This window comes from Drosophila mojavensis, unplaced genomic scaffold (assembly GCF_018153725.1).
Source record: "Drosophila mojavensis isolate 15081-1352.22 unplaced genomic scaffold, ASM1815372v1 contig_136, whole genome shotgun sequence".
Classification (NCBI taxonomy): Eukaryota; Metazoa; Arthropoda; class Insecta; order Diptera; family Drosophilidae; genus Drosophila; species Drosophila mojavensis.
The window spans coordinates 5,188,288-5,203,104 of record NW_025318667.1 but is presented as its reverse complement, the minus strand read 5'-3'; the positions used below and the strand labels follow the sequence as shown (position 1 = coordinate 5,203,104).

General features: G+C 38.1%; 1 protein-coding gene across 2 annotated transcripts; it reads right to left on the bottom strand.

The window, feature by feature from the left end:
• Positions 1-757: 757 nt before the first annotated feature.
• On the bottom strand, positions 758-14,507 carry LOC6585965 (probable cationic amino acid transporter). Of its 2 annotated transcripts, none has more exons than XM_015160584.3 (14): positions 14,225-14,507; positions 13,170-13,684; positions 8,130-8,255; positions 6,503-6,656; positions 6,303-6,434; positions 6,140-6,238; positions 5,738-5,946; positions 5,466-5,637; positions 4,707-4,890; positions 4,066-4,649; positions 3,540-3,705; positions 2,893-3,109; positions 2,723-2,819; positions 758-2,009 (listed from the first exon to the last, which is right to left on the bottom strand). In XM_015160584.3, the coding sequence occupies exons 2-14, from the start codon at positions 13,203-13,205 to the stop codon at positions 1,762-1,764; spliced, it is 2,424 nt and encodes an 807-aa protein (XP_015016070.1). In that variant the 5' UTR covers positions 13,206-13,684; positions 14,225-14,507; the 3' UTR covers positions 758-1,761. The 2 variants fall into 2 exon arrangements, with proteins under 2 accessions (XP_015016070.1, XP_032589028.1); XM_032733137.2 differs by lacking the exon at positions 14,225-14,507 and adding an exon at positions 14,139-14,153.
• Between the last annotated feature and the right edge of the window lie 310 nt (positions 14,508-14,817).

Sequence of the window (14,817 nt, the reverse complement as noted above, 5' to 3'; positions counted from 1 at the left end):
ATGTTTACATTGTTAGTTTGGTTGTTTGTTACCGTTAGAGTCTCTTTGTATAACTGTGTGTGCCTCTGAATGTGTGTGTGTGTATGTACAGTATTTTTTTTTATTTTTTTATTTATTTATTTTTTTTTTGTTGTATAAAGATTTTTAAGTTTAAAAAATAAAAATATAAACGAATTAAATATTAAGTATTTTTATAAATCGTATATAGTTTAAAAAATCTTGTTTGCTTTCTTGCTTTTAGTATATAAAGTGGAAAAATGTATGCATTGTATATAAATGTTAGTAATATTTTTTTTTTTGGTTTTTTGTTATGCATAAAGTATTTGATTTTGTTGGTATTTTGTTTGCTTTGTTTTATTTTGTTACATAAATGTTTGAATTTGAATAGTTTTGCTTGCGATTAGTAAATATGATAAATTTTATGGCTTCCTTTCATTTCTCTCTCTTTTTTTTTTTGTATTTTATTTTTTATTTTCACTTTTTTTGTATTTGCATAGATTTAAATAACAAGAAATACCGAATCAAGTTCAACGCAAGCCTCTACAATAGCCGAGAAACAATAACATTTTGTGTGTATATATACTCGTATAATATGTATATAGAGGTATTCGTAATACATATAAACCGTATCGATATAATTCATATATATAGTAACAATAACTGTATAATGGCAATGTCAATAATCATAAATATAATATACATAGAATTGATAGTGTTAACATATGTATATATGCATATTTGTATACATATATATGTATGTATGTATATATGCATATATGTATATATGTACATCCATTATAACTTTAGTTGTCTTTTGTTTGGCTCCTGTCGGGGCTTCCCCTTACAATTACATTTACTATATGTATAGCCGTGCGTGTGTGTGTGCGTGCGTGTATGTATGTGTGTGTTTGTGCATACTGTACAGTGAACACACGCACGTACGCGCAAAACATTGAACTAGTTTGCTTTCAATAGCTCCGCCCCCCCACATAAATATATGGCCACCCTAATTATTTGTGCATAACAATCTCAAAAATATGCAGTTATTTTCTTGTCTTTCATTTTCTTTTTTTGCTTTCTCTTGTTTCTTTCACATTGGCAAATCGATTAATCGATCAATCGATGTTCGATAACGCAAATGAGAGAAATTGCGAGCTGCCAATCGAATACAGTATTAACACGCTAGCATGGCTCTACAACAGTATATATATGTATATATATATAAATATATATATATATATTTATATTTGTAGATTTATATATAGGTAGTTGATGTTGAGTTGGTTGCTTGATGTATATATATTCGATAGTGAAAGTGATAGATACAGTGGAGCCTCAATGGCACTAACAACAACCATTGAGGCTGCGCTGTATGTAACGCATTTATATACATATACATATATATATGTATATATATTAGTATATATTTGTATAGCTAAACATATTTACAGTTATCTTTGGGTTGCCAGCATTCTGCGCTTTAGTGTGGGTCGTCTACATTATTGGAATATATACATGCATATATATATATACATATATATGTATACATGTATATATAAATATATATATATATGTCTGTATCGCCCTTAGCTTGCGCCTCGAAGGTAGCTGCCTGGCTGTTACACGATCACAGCGAGGCGCAAACGCGAACGAAAACGGAAATGAACTTACGGAAGTTGAACTGTACGATTCTATAGCTGGAATATCGATAAATCGATATATATATATGTACATATATATATCGAAGCTGTACGGGCTGATTTAGTCATCCCACGTGGGAAACTGACCCTCGTCCACAAACATGCTAAACTGCCCGGTATACTGATGCTCCAATGGACGGCTTCGGCCCTCCGCGCTTCGTTCACTCGACGGCGGCGGCGCAGGCGCAGCTCTCGCATCTTTAGCTGAAGTCGCAGCTGAATCGCCGCCAGATTTGCTGGCACCGGACGTATTCCGACTGCCAGTCTGGCCGCCAGACGTGGCGTTCTTGCCATAGCTATAACGTTTATCTGCAAGCGAGTGAGAGTGTTTAAGACAACGGTTCATGAAACGAACCACAATGAACCGGTTCATAAATTACTTTTTAGTATAGTATAGTAGTATATTAACAGCAATCGATTCATATATTATTGCATATATTATAGAATGTTCTATTAACTGTATTACTATTATTATTACTATTACTATATAAGCTCAATATAATTTATAAACCTTTATAGATTAAGTTTGTATATTTGGTATACATATAATATTTTATATTCTATATATTCCATAAATTCGATATATGTATATAATAGAATATATCCCATTATTATTCATCAGTTTCATCAGTATCTGTTATAATTCTACAGATGCGAAATCTTCGTAGATCTATCTGATAATCTAAAACTCTATTTAACAATCAAGCTAAAAATTTATATGTTGTAAAAATTCTCTTCTGTATATAAACTAATTATCTCACTAGCTATATAAGGACCTCATATTATATCTAAAAATCGAGCTACAAGAATTGTTTTTTTTTTTTTTTTTTATATAAAGATAAACTGTCTGTAGGGACCTACAATATTATATTATCATATAAGAATTAAATAAAAAATTTTCAAACAGAATTTCCCTTTTTTTTTTATTTTTCTAGTAAAATATTTTGATACACAAACCCCAACACGAAATATACATCTTATTGTGAATAGTCATGAGTCTATGAATCTAGGACGTTACTTACTTGTGGACTGCTTCACTTCCTTGCTGGCCCAGACGGGTTCATGCGTCTGGTTGTAGGACTGCTGATCCCAAACGGCTTTGTCATCCACGTTTTTGCTCTGGAATTGAAATGGATCAATAGATCAATAGGGTTATTCATGTTGAAGGATTAGTACTTTCTGGCAGACTTACATAATCCTTGTCGACATGCAGCTCGAGCTCGTCGCTGGTCTGCTCCATGCTGCTGTGCGTGATGCCGTAATAGAAGTACATTATGAAGCCGAGAGTCATCCATACAGTGAACCTAATGAGGGTCAGTATGCTTAGCTTAAATATTAAATAAATGTTAACAGTTATTGCGATAGCCGGAATAAATGGAAGTCCAGGCGTTAAAAACGCAAGTGCATATCTGTGAAAGATCAAAGAGAACCGTTACAATTGAGCATTTCCAGAGAGATTATGTGAGAAGCATTCTGAAATTCGGCCGAAGCCGAAAATGCCAGATTATAGCTTTGCAGAAGATAAAATTTAGAACTTGTACAGCCCACTCTACAATGTTTACGTTTGTATATAGATCGATAATAACTAATCATCGATAGTTATCGGTTGTTTCTAACTAGCAAAAATTAATCGTTAGATAAAACTACATTTAAGTTTCTTGCAATCAATTTGAATCGATCATTATCGTATAAATCGATATTTATCGTTAAGTGCATTCGCAGAATTAGCAGACAAAAAGCTTAGCATTTGAGCTTCACTCGATTTCGTGGCCCAAAAATTATCTCTGCAAAGTTATCGATAGGATACACCATTTGGTTAGTTGTTATTATTGGCTTTACCTATTCTGTGGTTGTCTCGATATAATCAATAATATCACAAATATGCCGATAAATAAAATGATATAAATGAAGATGGCGAGGCCGCCGGACCAACCGATGGCCGCGAACAAATCCAAGAAGAATATGAGACCGAACATGATTCCAACTAGTTTCGTGACATACATGCCTATGTATGCGGTGTGTATTCGAAGACGGATATTTGCATATCGAATTTCGAATTACGGATTTCGAATTTCGAATTTCGGATGCGTAAGCAATTTCGAAGTCGCGATGTCATCGGGAGCAAAACACAAAATGGAATGAGAGAAAGCAAAAGAGCAACGAGAATATTGAATATTGAATTTCGATATCGAATACGAAAAAATAGCGGGAGACAGAGACAGAGCGGGAAAGACAGACAGAGATGGAGAGGGATAGAGAGAGAGAGTGAGAGAGAGTGAGAGAGAGAGAAAGAGAGAGTGTGTGTGTGGGAGAGAAAGGAAGAAAGGAAGATAGGGAAACAGAGGGAGTATACCCTGTAACATACCACTTTCGGAGGTCGCCTGACCAGGATTCACCCAGGGAAAGAAACCGGGGCACAGGTACGCATAGTCATGAATCTTGCGCGTTATAAAATTAAGGCCCATCGTATCAAAGGCGGTGGCCTGTCCAGTGGGTCCGGTGGGGGCACCATGGACGCTGCCATAGAACTTGTTCTCGGAGCGATCCGACACCAAAAACTGATCATCCCGCCCACCCAAATAGCCCTCCGGACTGTCATCGATGAACGAATCATCCGAGTCGGACATGCCGCGCGTCACACGCTTGATCGTTAGCTTAGTCGGCTCGAGGACCTCCGACGGACGAGCATGCGGATCCGTGGCGGTGCCCGGCGCCAGCGGCGTGCGCAACTGCGCCGGCAGCAGCTCCACCAGCGACGTGCTATGCGGCTGATAGCGCAGCACCAGCACACAGGTGGACACCAGGGTGTAGGCCAGCAGCGTGCCGATCGACATCATCTCCACGAGAATGTCCAGCCGCACGGTTAGGGCAACCAGCGCGGCGGCCAGTCCGCTGCCCACCGTCGCCAAGCCGGGCACGTTAGTGCGCTGCCACAGATGCGACAATTGCCTGAAATGATGAAACCAGTGAGGCGAGATTTCAAGCCTAAACTTGGCCACAACTCACCTGAATATCAAGCCATCCTGGGCCATGGCGTAGATGACGCGCGGCATCGGAAACATCGAACCAAACATGGCCACCGAGAGACCAGCTGTGGCACCAACCGCAACCACAGCACGGCACTTGGGCGCATTCACATACGACCACATCTGCACTAGAGCGGCGCCCACATTGATGTGATCATAGGGCACTAAGAGAGACGAGATAGACAGAGAGAGGGAGAGATAAAAATATATTGTCATTGGAAGTGCGAGGTAGAGAGAAGGAAAAATATATCTAATCTAAGGCTATATATAGGTTATAGGCACTGAACTAGGCCTTATAAACCGATTACGATAATCGATTTTTATCGAATTTGTTATGATCAAAGATATAAATAAGAATTAATGTTCTACGTATATAATGCTAATGTCGGCAGATCTTAAAGCTTTTGAGTTATCCCTAATGGATTTTTAACGAGCTTTAAGTCAAAATGTTCGGGTCTCACTATGCAAAAAGAGATATAATAATACTATATAATATATATGGTATCAAAAGGCTACCTAAAATGCGATGCTGATAAATAATAATGTAGGGAACTATGACATAGATAGATTAAAAGTCTCATAACTCTACCCAGTTTTAAGAGAACTTTAAAGTCAGGGACAGGTTGAGATCTTAATATTCATGTAATCCCAGAATGGTTCTAGAGCGCTAGGAGCTTTTGAAAAAGTCCCATTTAACCTAAAAATGAATTCCAATAGGTTACTCAGCCGTTTCACTCACCGACTAAAGTAAGGACTAGACTAACGCTGACATAGGCAATGAGGACAACGATGAGGGAGCCAACGATTGCCTTCGGTATGCTCTTTTGCGGATTGTGCGCCTCCTCGCCGGTGGTTGCGATGATATCGAAACCAATAAATGCATAGAAACAGGTGGCGGCACCCGAGAAAACCTGAAGAAAATTATAGAAAGTATATATGAATATACATATGTACATATATATATATATAGAGAGAGAGAGAGGAATGTCTATATGATTAGCTGCTACTTACGCCACTCCAGCCATAGGGCAGAAATCCCTGATGCTCCGACCACGTTTTCGTATCAACGTAAAAGAGCCCTGCGGCCATAACGAACACCCACGTGGCCAGATTGATGGCATTTAGGGTGTGATTGAAGATAACAGATTTACTGGCGCCCATCGCCAAAACGCTGGTCATGATGAGTGTTATGCCAAAGGCTATAAAGTCAGGTGGTTTGCCTAGAAGAAGAAATGTATCAATAATGTTAAAGCTACATATAGTTTATATTAAATCAATCAATCAATCAATCATTTGATTTTGTCTTTATATCAAACTATTTTTCAATACAAATAGTATAATAGCTCTGCATTAAAAGGCCATGATGTCAAGTTGAGCTGAGTTCGCTCATCGGAGTATTCACTGTGCACTTACCAAATATGGTGCCAATTGACTCACTCATCGCAGTCGCAATGGCATTGCCCGTCAATGAATCAAAACTTGAGCTTAATGCACATGCACAGGCACTTGTTCCTGCAAACGAATGGATAGAATGATATCGATATGACCTATTCCTGGTAGCGCTACTTTCACTTACCTATTAGATATTCCAATATCATGTTCCAACCAATTATAAAAGCTACAAATTCTCCAACTGCCACATATGAATACATATAGGCTGAGCCGGAAGTGTGTGGCACTCGAACGCCAAATTCCGCATAGCAAGCGCCTACAAGGATATACAGCACATAGGATATATAGTGGCATTATCTAGATGGTTATATATTTGATAGTTACCTGAGAATATGCTTGCTATGGCGGCTATAATAAAACTAATCACCACACCGGGTCCAGCCATCCTTTGGGCCACCAGGCCAGCAACCAGGTACATGCCGGTGCCGCAACATGACCCAATGCCCAAGGATGTCAGATCCAGGGTATTGAGACATTTCTAGTAAAGCAAAAATACAGTTACGAGAAAACGGGAAGGAGAAGAGGATTAGATGAAATCGAGTATCTGTTATTAATATTCATTGCATACTTTTCGGTGCTGACATTGGAGCTATCTATATCTATATCTATATCTATATCTATATCTATATCTATATCTATATCTATATCTATATCTATATCTATATCTATATCTATATCTATATCTATATCTATATCTATATCTATATCTATATCTATATCTATATCTATATCTATATCTATATCTATATCTATATCTATATCTATATCTATATCTATATCTATATCTATATCTATATCTATATCTATATCTATATCTATATCTCATATCTATATCTATATCTATATCTATATCTATATCTATATCTATATCTATATCTATATCTATATCTATATCTATATCTATATCTATATCTATATCTATATCTATATCTATATCTATATCTATATCTATATCTATATCTATATCTATATCTATATCTATATCTATATCTATATCTATCTATATCTATATCTATATCTATATCTATATCTATATCTATATCTATATCTATATCTATATCTATATCTATATCTATATCTATATCTATATCTATATCTATATCTATATCTATATCTATATCTATATCTATATCTATATCTATATCTATATCTATATCTATATCTATATCTATATCTATATCTATATCTATATCTATATCTATATCTATATCTATATCTATATCTATATCTATATCTATATCTATATCTATATCTATATCTATATCTATATCTATATCTATATCTATATCTATATCTATATCTATATCTATATCTATATCTATATCTATATCTATATCTATATCTATATCTATATCTATATCTATATCTATATCTATATCTATATCTATATCTATATCTATATCTATATCTATATCTATATCTATATCTATATCTATATCTATATCTATATCTATATCTATATCTATATCTATATCTATATCTATATCTATATCTATATCTATATCTATATCTATATCTATATCTATATCTATATCTATATCTATATCTATATCTATATCTATATCTATATCTATATCTATATCTATATCTATATCTATATCTATATCTATATCTATATCTATATCTATATCTATATCTATATCTATATCTATATCTATATCTATATCTATATCTATATCTATATCTATATCTATATCTATATCTATATCTATATCTATATCTATATCTATATCTATATCTATATCTATATCTATATCTATATCTATATCTATATCTATATCTATATCTATATCTATATCTATATCTATATCTATATCTATATCTATATATATATCTATATCTATATCTATATCTATATCTATATCTATATCTATATCTATATCTATATCTTCGTTTTAAGTACTTGTTAAGTGTACTGTTATTAATTGTACAAAATTTTCTTGACACTTACCGTTAGCTTGGGCTTTGTGGGCTGTGCATTGCCATCCTGCAGCTGCTTCACATCCTTCGTACGTATGAGCTTCGGCAGGAGCGTTGTGGAGCTAACGCCCGGCGGCAAGGGCAGCCTGAACTTGACCTGCCCGAAATCGATGGCGCAACGACAGGAGGCGGCGGAAGAGAGCGCGGCACAGATATAAGCGAAGGAGAGGAACAGGAAGTGGAAAGAGAAATTAGATGCTGTTGTAAAAATAGTAGCAGCAGCAGCATCATCAGCGGCAGCCGCAGTCGCTAACAATAATTCAATAAATTGACATCCTAGTCAAGTGGACGTCAGTCGCAATACATAAAAAGCAAATCAATATATACATATATATATATATATATATATACATATTTATATGATAAAAGATGAAAGTGGCATTCAAGTGATGCGAGCCAATCAAATATTAAACAACAACAACGACAACAAAAATATATTAAAACGAAAAAAATAGGAAAATGAAATGTGAAAGGCAAAAAGGAAGCTGTTAAAAGTCGAGTGCGCTCAATGCCAAAGCGCAAATTGAAAATGCCTGCAACAGGCCCGCAGTCACACGTAACTCCACCCCCACGACCTTTCCCCACTTGTCTGTGTGTGCAGGCTCTGCAAGGCTTTGAGCCACGGCGTGAATCGATATTTGCAACAAGTTTTCTGCGGCCTACGCAGCAGCAGGAGCAGCAGCAGCAGCAGCTCGGTAAAGGACATATCTATATATAGATACACTGGCAGAAAAAGCACAGATATTAATGTATCTTATATCTGTATCTATATGTAATACAGATACAAATGCATCCATAATAGCTTCGAGGCATAGAAATATCAACCTCAAGTCAGCAACTTTTTCTTTGAGTTGTTTTCGCTCAGTGCATCTACACATGCATGCATAGCTCTGTGCATATTTATAGACTGAGCTCAGTGTTTTGCAGCTGTGGGCGTGGCTGCTGGCGGTGCTGGTGCTGGTGCTGGTGCTGGGGCTGGTGCTCGGGGCTTGTTATATAACCGCTTCATTGGTATGCTAAACAGCAACTTGCCCTATTGCCGTTCGTACTCCGACTTCCACTTCCACTTTTACTCTCCATTCTCTCTCCCACTCCCACTCCCACTCCCGCCCCCACTCGATCTGCTCCAAATGCAACAAGCACTTGCTCTAAAGTCTCTCCTTTCAGCCCCTGGCCGTGTCGTCCTCGTGGCCCTTTGAAGTGGTTGTTATTAATGGTGCTGCAAAGCAAAAAGGTCACCAGAGCCGAGAGGTCCCATCGTTGAGGGGTGTCGGGGCAGGGCAGAGTGTATGGCAGCAGCGCTGTGACAACATCAACATCAACAGCAGCTACAGTCGTTGCCGTTGCCATTGCCATTGCCGTTGCCGTAGCCACAGCCGCAGCCGCAGCCCCAGAACCAGAACCAGAGCCAGATCTGAATGGCAAACAAGAGTCGAACAGGCGCTTTGTTTGTCATCATCTGCCGGCTGCTCTTGAAGGATGACACCCATTCTCTCAGCCCACTACCCTCTGCTGCTGCCCCTGTCCCTGTCTCTGTCCCTGATCCTGCCTCTGCTCCTGCTGCACTCGCCCCTTCGCCACCACGCTCGGCCACAAGCTGTACCCGCATTGCTGCTCATCAAATGCCATCAACTGGAAACTCAATTCAAGCCAAGCTGCCCGCCAACTGAGCTCAAGGCTAACGTAAAATGTGTTGCGAGCCCCATTCGATGACTCTGGAATACTCTATCAACAGCGGGAAAGGTCAGCTGATGAAAAAAGGCTAAAAAGTGCTCTTTGGCTAAAAGCAGAGCAGAATCCAAATATAACTAACTAATAAAAAAGGCTGAAGGATTTTTAAGGAAATATTTTAAAGGATTTTAGGAACGACTTCAACGATAACCCTTCAAGGATAAAGGAAAAAGCCAGATATAGAACCCTCAAATGAGGGTCAAATAATAAACAACTGCATAACCGATTAACGGAAGGTTCAAGGATGAAAGGAAAATTCATTTAAGTTGAGAAAATCCCTAAGAAAAATCCTAAAAATTTCAAGGGCCTTTAAGGAACAAGGAAAACTCTTAAGGAGCTCGACAGAAAAACTGAGCAAAGCTGCAAAAAAAAAAAAAAAAACTCACCAAAGAACTAAAAAATACCGAGAAAAGCAGCAAGGGAATACCTATCAATGAATTATCATGAAACTAGACAACAGAAATGTTGTCAAAGGCCTCAAAAAAAGCATCCTTAAAGCCGTAAAAAGAAAACCTAGAAGAAAAAAAAAAAAAAGAAAAGCTAAAGCAACTAAAAAGGAAAGGCCAGCCGTAAAACCCTAACGGACAGCCAAGGCTAAGAAACTAATATACCCAGATCCTGTGCTGTGCGGAGCGTGCATTAAATATACAAATTTATTTTCAATGGCCTGATTATTGTTGAGTACTTAAGTAGCTAACTATTTATTCTCCGCTAGATAAAACTTGTCGCTTTTTCTCTGTTCTTTGCTGTTGTTGTTGGAGATTAAGTTGTAAGCTAATTGCGGAACGAATGAGACGGATGGAGGGAGAGATGGAGGGCAAGAACGAATGGGTTGGCTGAGGCGCTCATTGGGACTCTTATGCATCGTCCTTGAGGAAGCTTAGTTCTACATAAGCTAGAATAATACTTGTTTAAATGATAAGCTCATTAGCGAAGCCGCGACACAAGTTGAACGAGCAATTAAAAGCGAGAAATTCCTTGTTGTTGATTTTTATTTTCTACATCAGAACTAGTGGAATTTCTCATTCCTTTAAATGTTCAAGTGCATAAGGTTCTTCTTAAAATTTTGATACTGCCCATTTCCTGTCCTATGCTGTCTTATATTGGAAAGTTTCGCAAAGTTCCTTTTTAGGTTTGATTCAAGTTCGTAGACCTCTTCTCATTCATGAGAATTTTCTTTCAATTTTGACCTAGACTCGAATAACTCTAAAGGAAATATACAAATACAACTAGAAATCTCTCTATCCAAATACATCAATCTCCAGTCCAAGCAAACCTGCCAAATCAAACTGATATAACCGGTAACGATATACCCAGCTTAAAAATATTTTCATTTAATTTTTTTTTTTTTTGCTTTTATTTCTGATTTGCTGTTCGAATATGCTATTCTATTTTCGATTTGTGACGGACCAGTGGGGCGTATGAGTAATGTGCGTATGAGTGATATTTAGAGAATAGCATCGAACACACAGATACATATATAGACACACACACACACAAGCATACAGAGACATTTTGAACTCTTTTGTTACTTGTTGAGCAACTGTTAACAGTTTGCCAGAGTTTCCCCTAGAGCTGTTTCCTACACTGATCAAAATCAGCTGTCACTTATTGTTCAACAAACAACAACAGAAAAAGTAAGTAAACCAAGAGTAGGTCATGGAATAATATAGAAGGTGTACACAAAAGCGCAGATATGTGGATATGAATCAATATGTGTGTATGGAACATACATATATACATATAAACATATATGAATGTATATATATAACGGATCTGATAGATTGCCTGGCATGCTATATTCTGCATTGCACATGCTTCATATGACCGCATCTATGAAAATCTTTCCCTTTGACTTCGTAAATGATTGACTGATTGAATGACTGGCTGACCAGTTGACGAAGTGTATGATTGAGTGACTGAATGTATGATTGATGACTGAATGATTGACGAGTCGTACATAAGAGAGAAGGCTAGCTGCAGTTTTAAATAATTGACTGACTGATTGAGCGATCCAGCTGACTGACTGCTGTTAGGACTAGTTGCATTTATCTTCATCTTAAATGCTTCACTGATTGAGTAACTGATCTAATTGAAGAGTGATGCACACAACAGTTATGCAGCCTAAATCCGAATTAGTAGCTTAAGCTTCAATTTCAAAGGAATTTAATTTTAGTTTGGCAAATGTTGCTGAAAACAATCTCATGGAAAACTTTATCTATAATTGTGGCAAATCGTTGTAAAACTTTCCATGCAAATTGTGCAAATTGTTGGCAATGACTTACATAGATATATGTATGTATATCTATATGTACATATACGTATATAATATTTCATTTAATTAATTTTGTAACTTGCTGAGCAACTATCCAAACTTTTCCGCTTTCCGCTCAGTAGTTTTTCACATATTCTGATACACTGCAGCAAATCGTTGGGCAGTTGGTCAGCTCTAACGCTGCTCCTGCTGCTCCTGCTGATTCTTCTACTTCATGTTGTTCTCTCTCATTGTTGTTGCTAGTAATAGCTTTCTAGAGTGGGCCATTAAAAAAGGGAAGTGTAAGAGCCAGCGACCTAGTGGCTGGCCAAAGTGGACATATGTACACGAGTATATAGTATACAATATATATATATATATATATACAGTATATATTGTATATGGTGTATACAACAGGGGCTATATAAATATATATACTCTGTGCGTTTGGGGGACTGTAAAAACTGGGTAACTGGGCAACTCGGTTGAGCGCAGCCATAAAGATAACACCCAGCGGAGCCAAAATGCTGAAACTCCCATACAAGCACTCAACCGAACCCCCCCACGTTAACCGCCCACTCGCTGTTGCTCCGCATACCCTAACCCCGAACCGCTTGCTCCCACAGGGTGTTTTTTTTTTTTTTTTTTTGTATGTTCCTTTCTTTTTTTTGTTTTTGCGCTTCGGCTTTAGCGCTCGTCGTCGACGTCGTACTTGCCACGTACTGGCTTTTGTGTATGTCTATGTGTGTGTGTGTGTGGGTGTTTGTGTGTGAGCAGCGAGACTTCGCAGTCAAAATGGATTTGCATAAGTCTACACACACACACATGCATACACATGTAAGCCCATGCCTGCGTGTGTGTGCGTGGGCGTTTATTATAATGCCCATTTAACAGCAAATTCGCCTAGGCAAATGCTTCATTTGTCTACGCCATTTTTCGCCGCGTGACAAGTGTCACTTGTCAGCGCAATTCGCTGTGCATTTCAATTTGCTGTTTTTTTTTTTTTCAAGTTTTTTCTTTGCTTACCTTTTGCAACACCAGCAGCAAGTCCGATGGCTTCATTGTGTGTGAATGGCACTTTTTTTGTGTGTTCGCGAATGTTTTTGTTTAACTGTTAGTCAACAGCTTTAATCAGCTCTGCTGCTGCGCTGCCTCTTCTACTACTTCTGCTCCTGCTCGCTGTTGCGCTATGCTGCTTGTTGTTTTTGTGCACAATTGGTATTTGCTGCTCCTTTTTGCGCCCACGCAGCGCTAGGCCTAACTGCCCTGAATGTATGTGTGTGTCTGTGTGTGTGCGTGCGTGTTTTTTATGCTTGTGTGTCTGACTGTCTGCTTTGTTTGTATTGGTGCGTGCGTGTCAACGGCGGCGCAGACGGGCGCTTATTGTTGTTTTTGTTGTTGCTGTTGCTGTTATTGTTGTTATTGTTGCTGCTGTTGCTTTTATCGCTTTATATTTTACATTGATTTTTGTCTGCAACGTCATTCTATATTCAACAGTTTTAAAGCTATTTGTTTCTGTTGCTGTTGGTTTCCATTCACATCTGCAAATTTTAATTTCAATTTCAATTTCCTGCACACACACAAGTTAGCGCACAAAATTCACTTTCACTTTCACACACGGCGAAAAAGGCAGCAACAGCGAAGCTAGCAACGACGCCGACGTCGACGTCGGCGCTGACGCTGACGCAGCTGCCCTACTGCCCAAATTCGGACTCCGCTTCACTTTTGTCACTTTCTCAACCTTTGCCGTTGTTGTATGTGCGTGCGGGCGCGTGTGTGTGTGTGTGCGTGTGTCGATATTTGTATATGTGTATTAGTGTTGTTGCGCGCATTTGATTCACGTGGCTCACACACACACAGACATGCACACACACATCCTCACTCAGCAGGAATGCAAATGCAGTAATTGCACACGCACACACATACACACATACATGAGCGCACTGTTGCGAATAATTGATAAATAGCATTTACGAAAAAATACCACACACTCACATATACACAATTACACAAAAAGGAAAAAAAAAACAAAACCAGTTACAGGTATAAAAAAAACCAAAAAAAATTCCACTTGCTCGTACAGCAAAGCGCAATTTGCTCCTAATTTGATTTGATTTCTATGCGAATTTCCTTTTCTCTTTTATTTTTTGTATTTTTGCAGCACGCGCGAATTTTTTAGCTACAGTTTGAGCAGGACTCCGGACTCGAACTGTGAATGAATGATTGCAATCTTTGCCTGTGTGTATAACTTTCTTTTTCCTTTTTTCTTCTTTTTCTACGTTTTTCGTTCGAGGAAAAAATGATACGCGTTTCAGTTCCGTTAGAGTCGTCGTTGGCTTCTGCTGCTGCGGCGAGTGCTGCTGCTGCTGGTAGTGCTGCTGCTGCTGCTTCTTCCTATACAGTTGCTTTTGGCGTTTCACACACACGCACATACACATACAAAAAACAGACAAAAAGGAAGAGCGAAAGAGCGAAAAAGCTTTCGCCGCTGCCCTTTACAGCTTCAGCTGTGCGTGTGCGAGTGAGAGCGCGAAGTTTGTTGCGCGCTGCTTAACAAGTTGTTGCCAGACCTGTCGCGATGACCACATACATGCTTTAGCGTTACCAAACTACATGATCTGGCAACTCCAGGATTGCAAAGCTTTTCGACTCCCATACACATACACACTCATAT

Excerpts from the sequence above, each read along its gene's own strand:
- LOC6585965 (XM_015160584.3), bottom strand. The coding sequence starts at position 13,205 with ATGAAGCCATCGGACTTGCTGCTGGTGTTGCAAAAG. Across the intron at positions 6,657-8,129 it reads CCACAAAGCCCAAGCTAACG|AAATGTCTCAATACCCTGGA; the intron begins GTAAGTGTCAAG and ends TTGCTTTACTAG. Across the intron at positions 5,947-6,139 it reads GTCAATTGGCACCATATTTG|GCAAACCACCTGACTTTATA; the intron begins GTAAGTGCACAG and ends TTCTTCTTCTAG.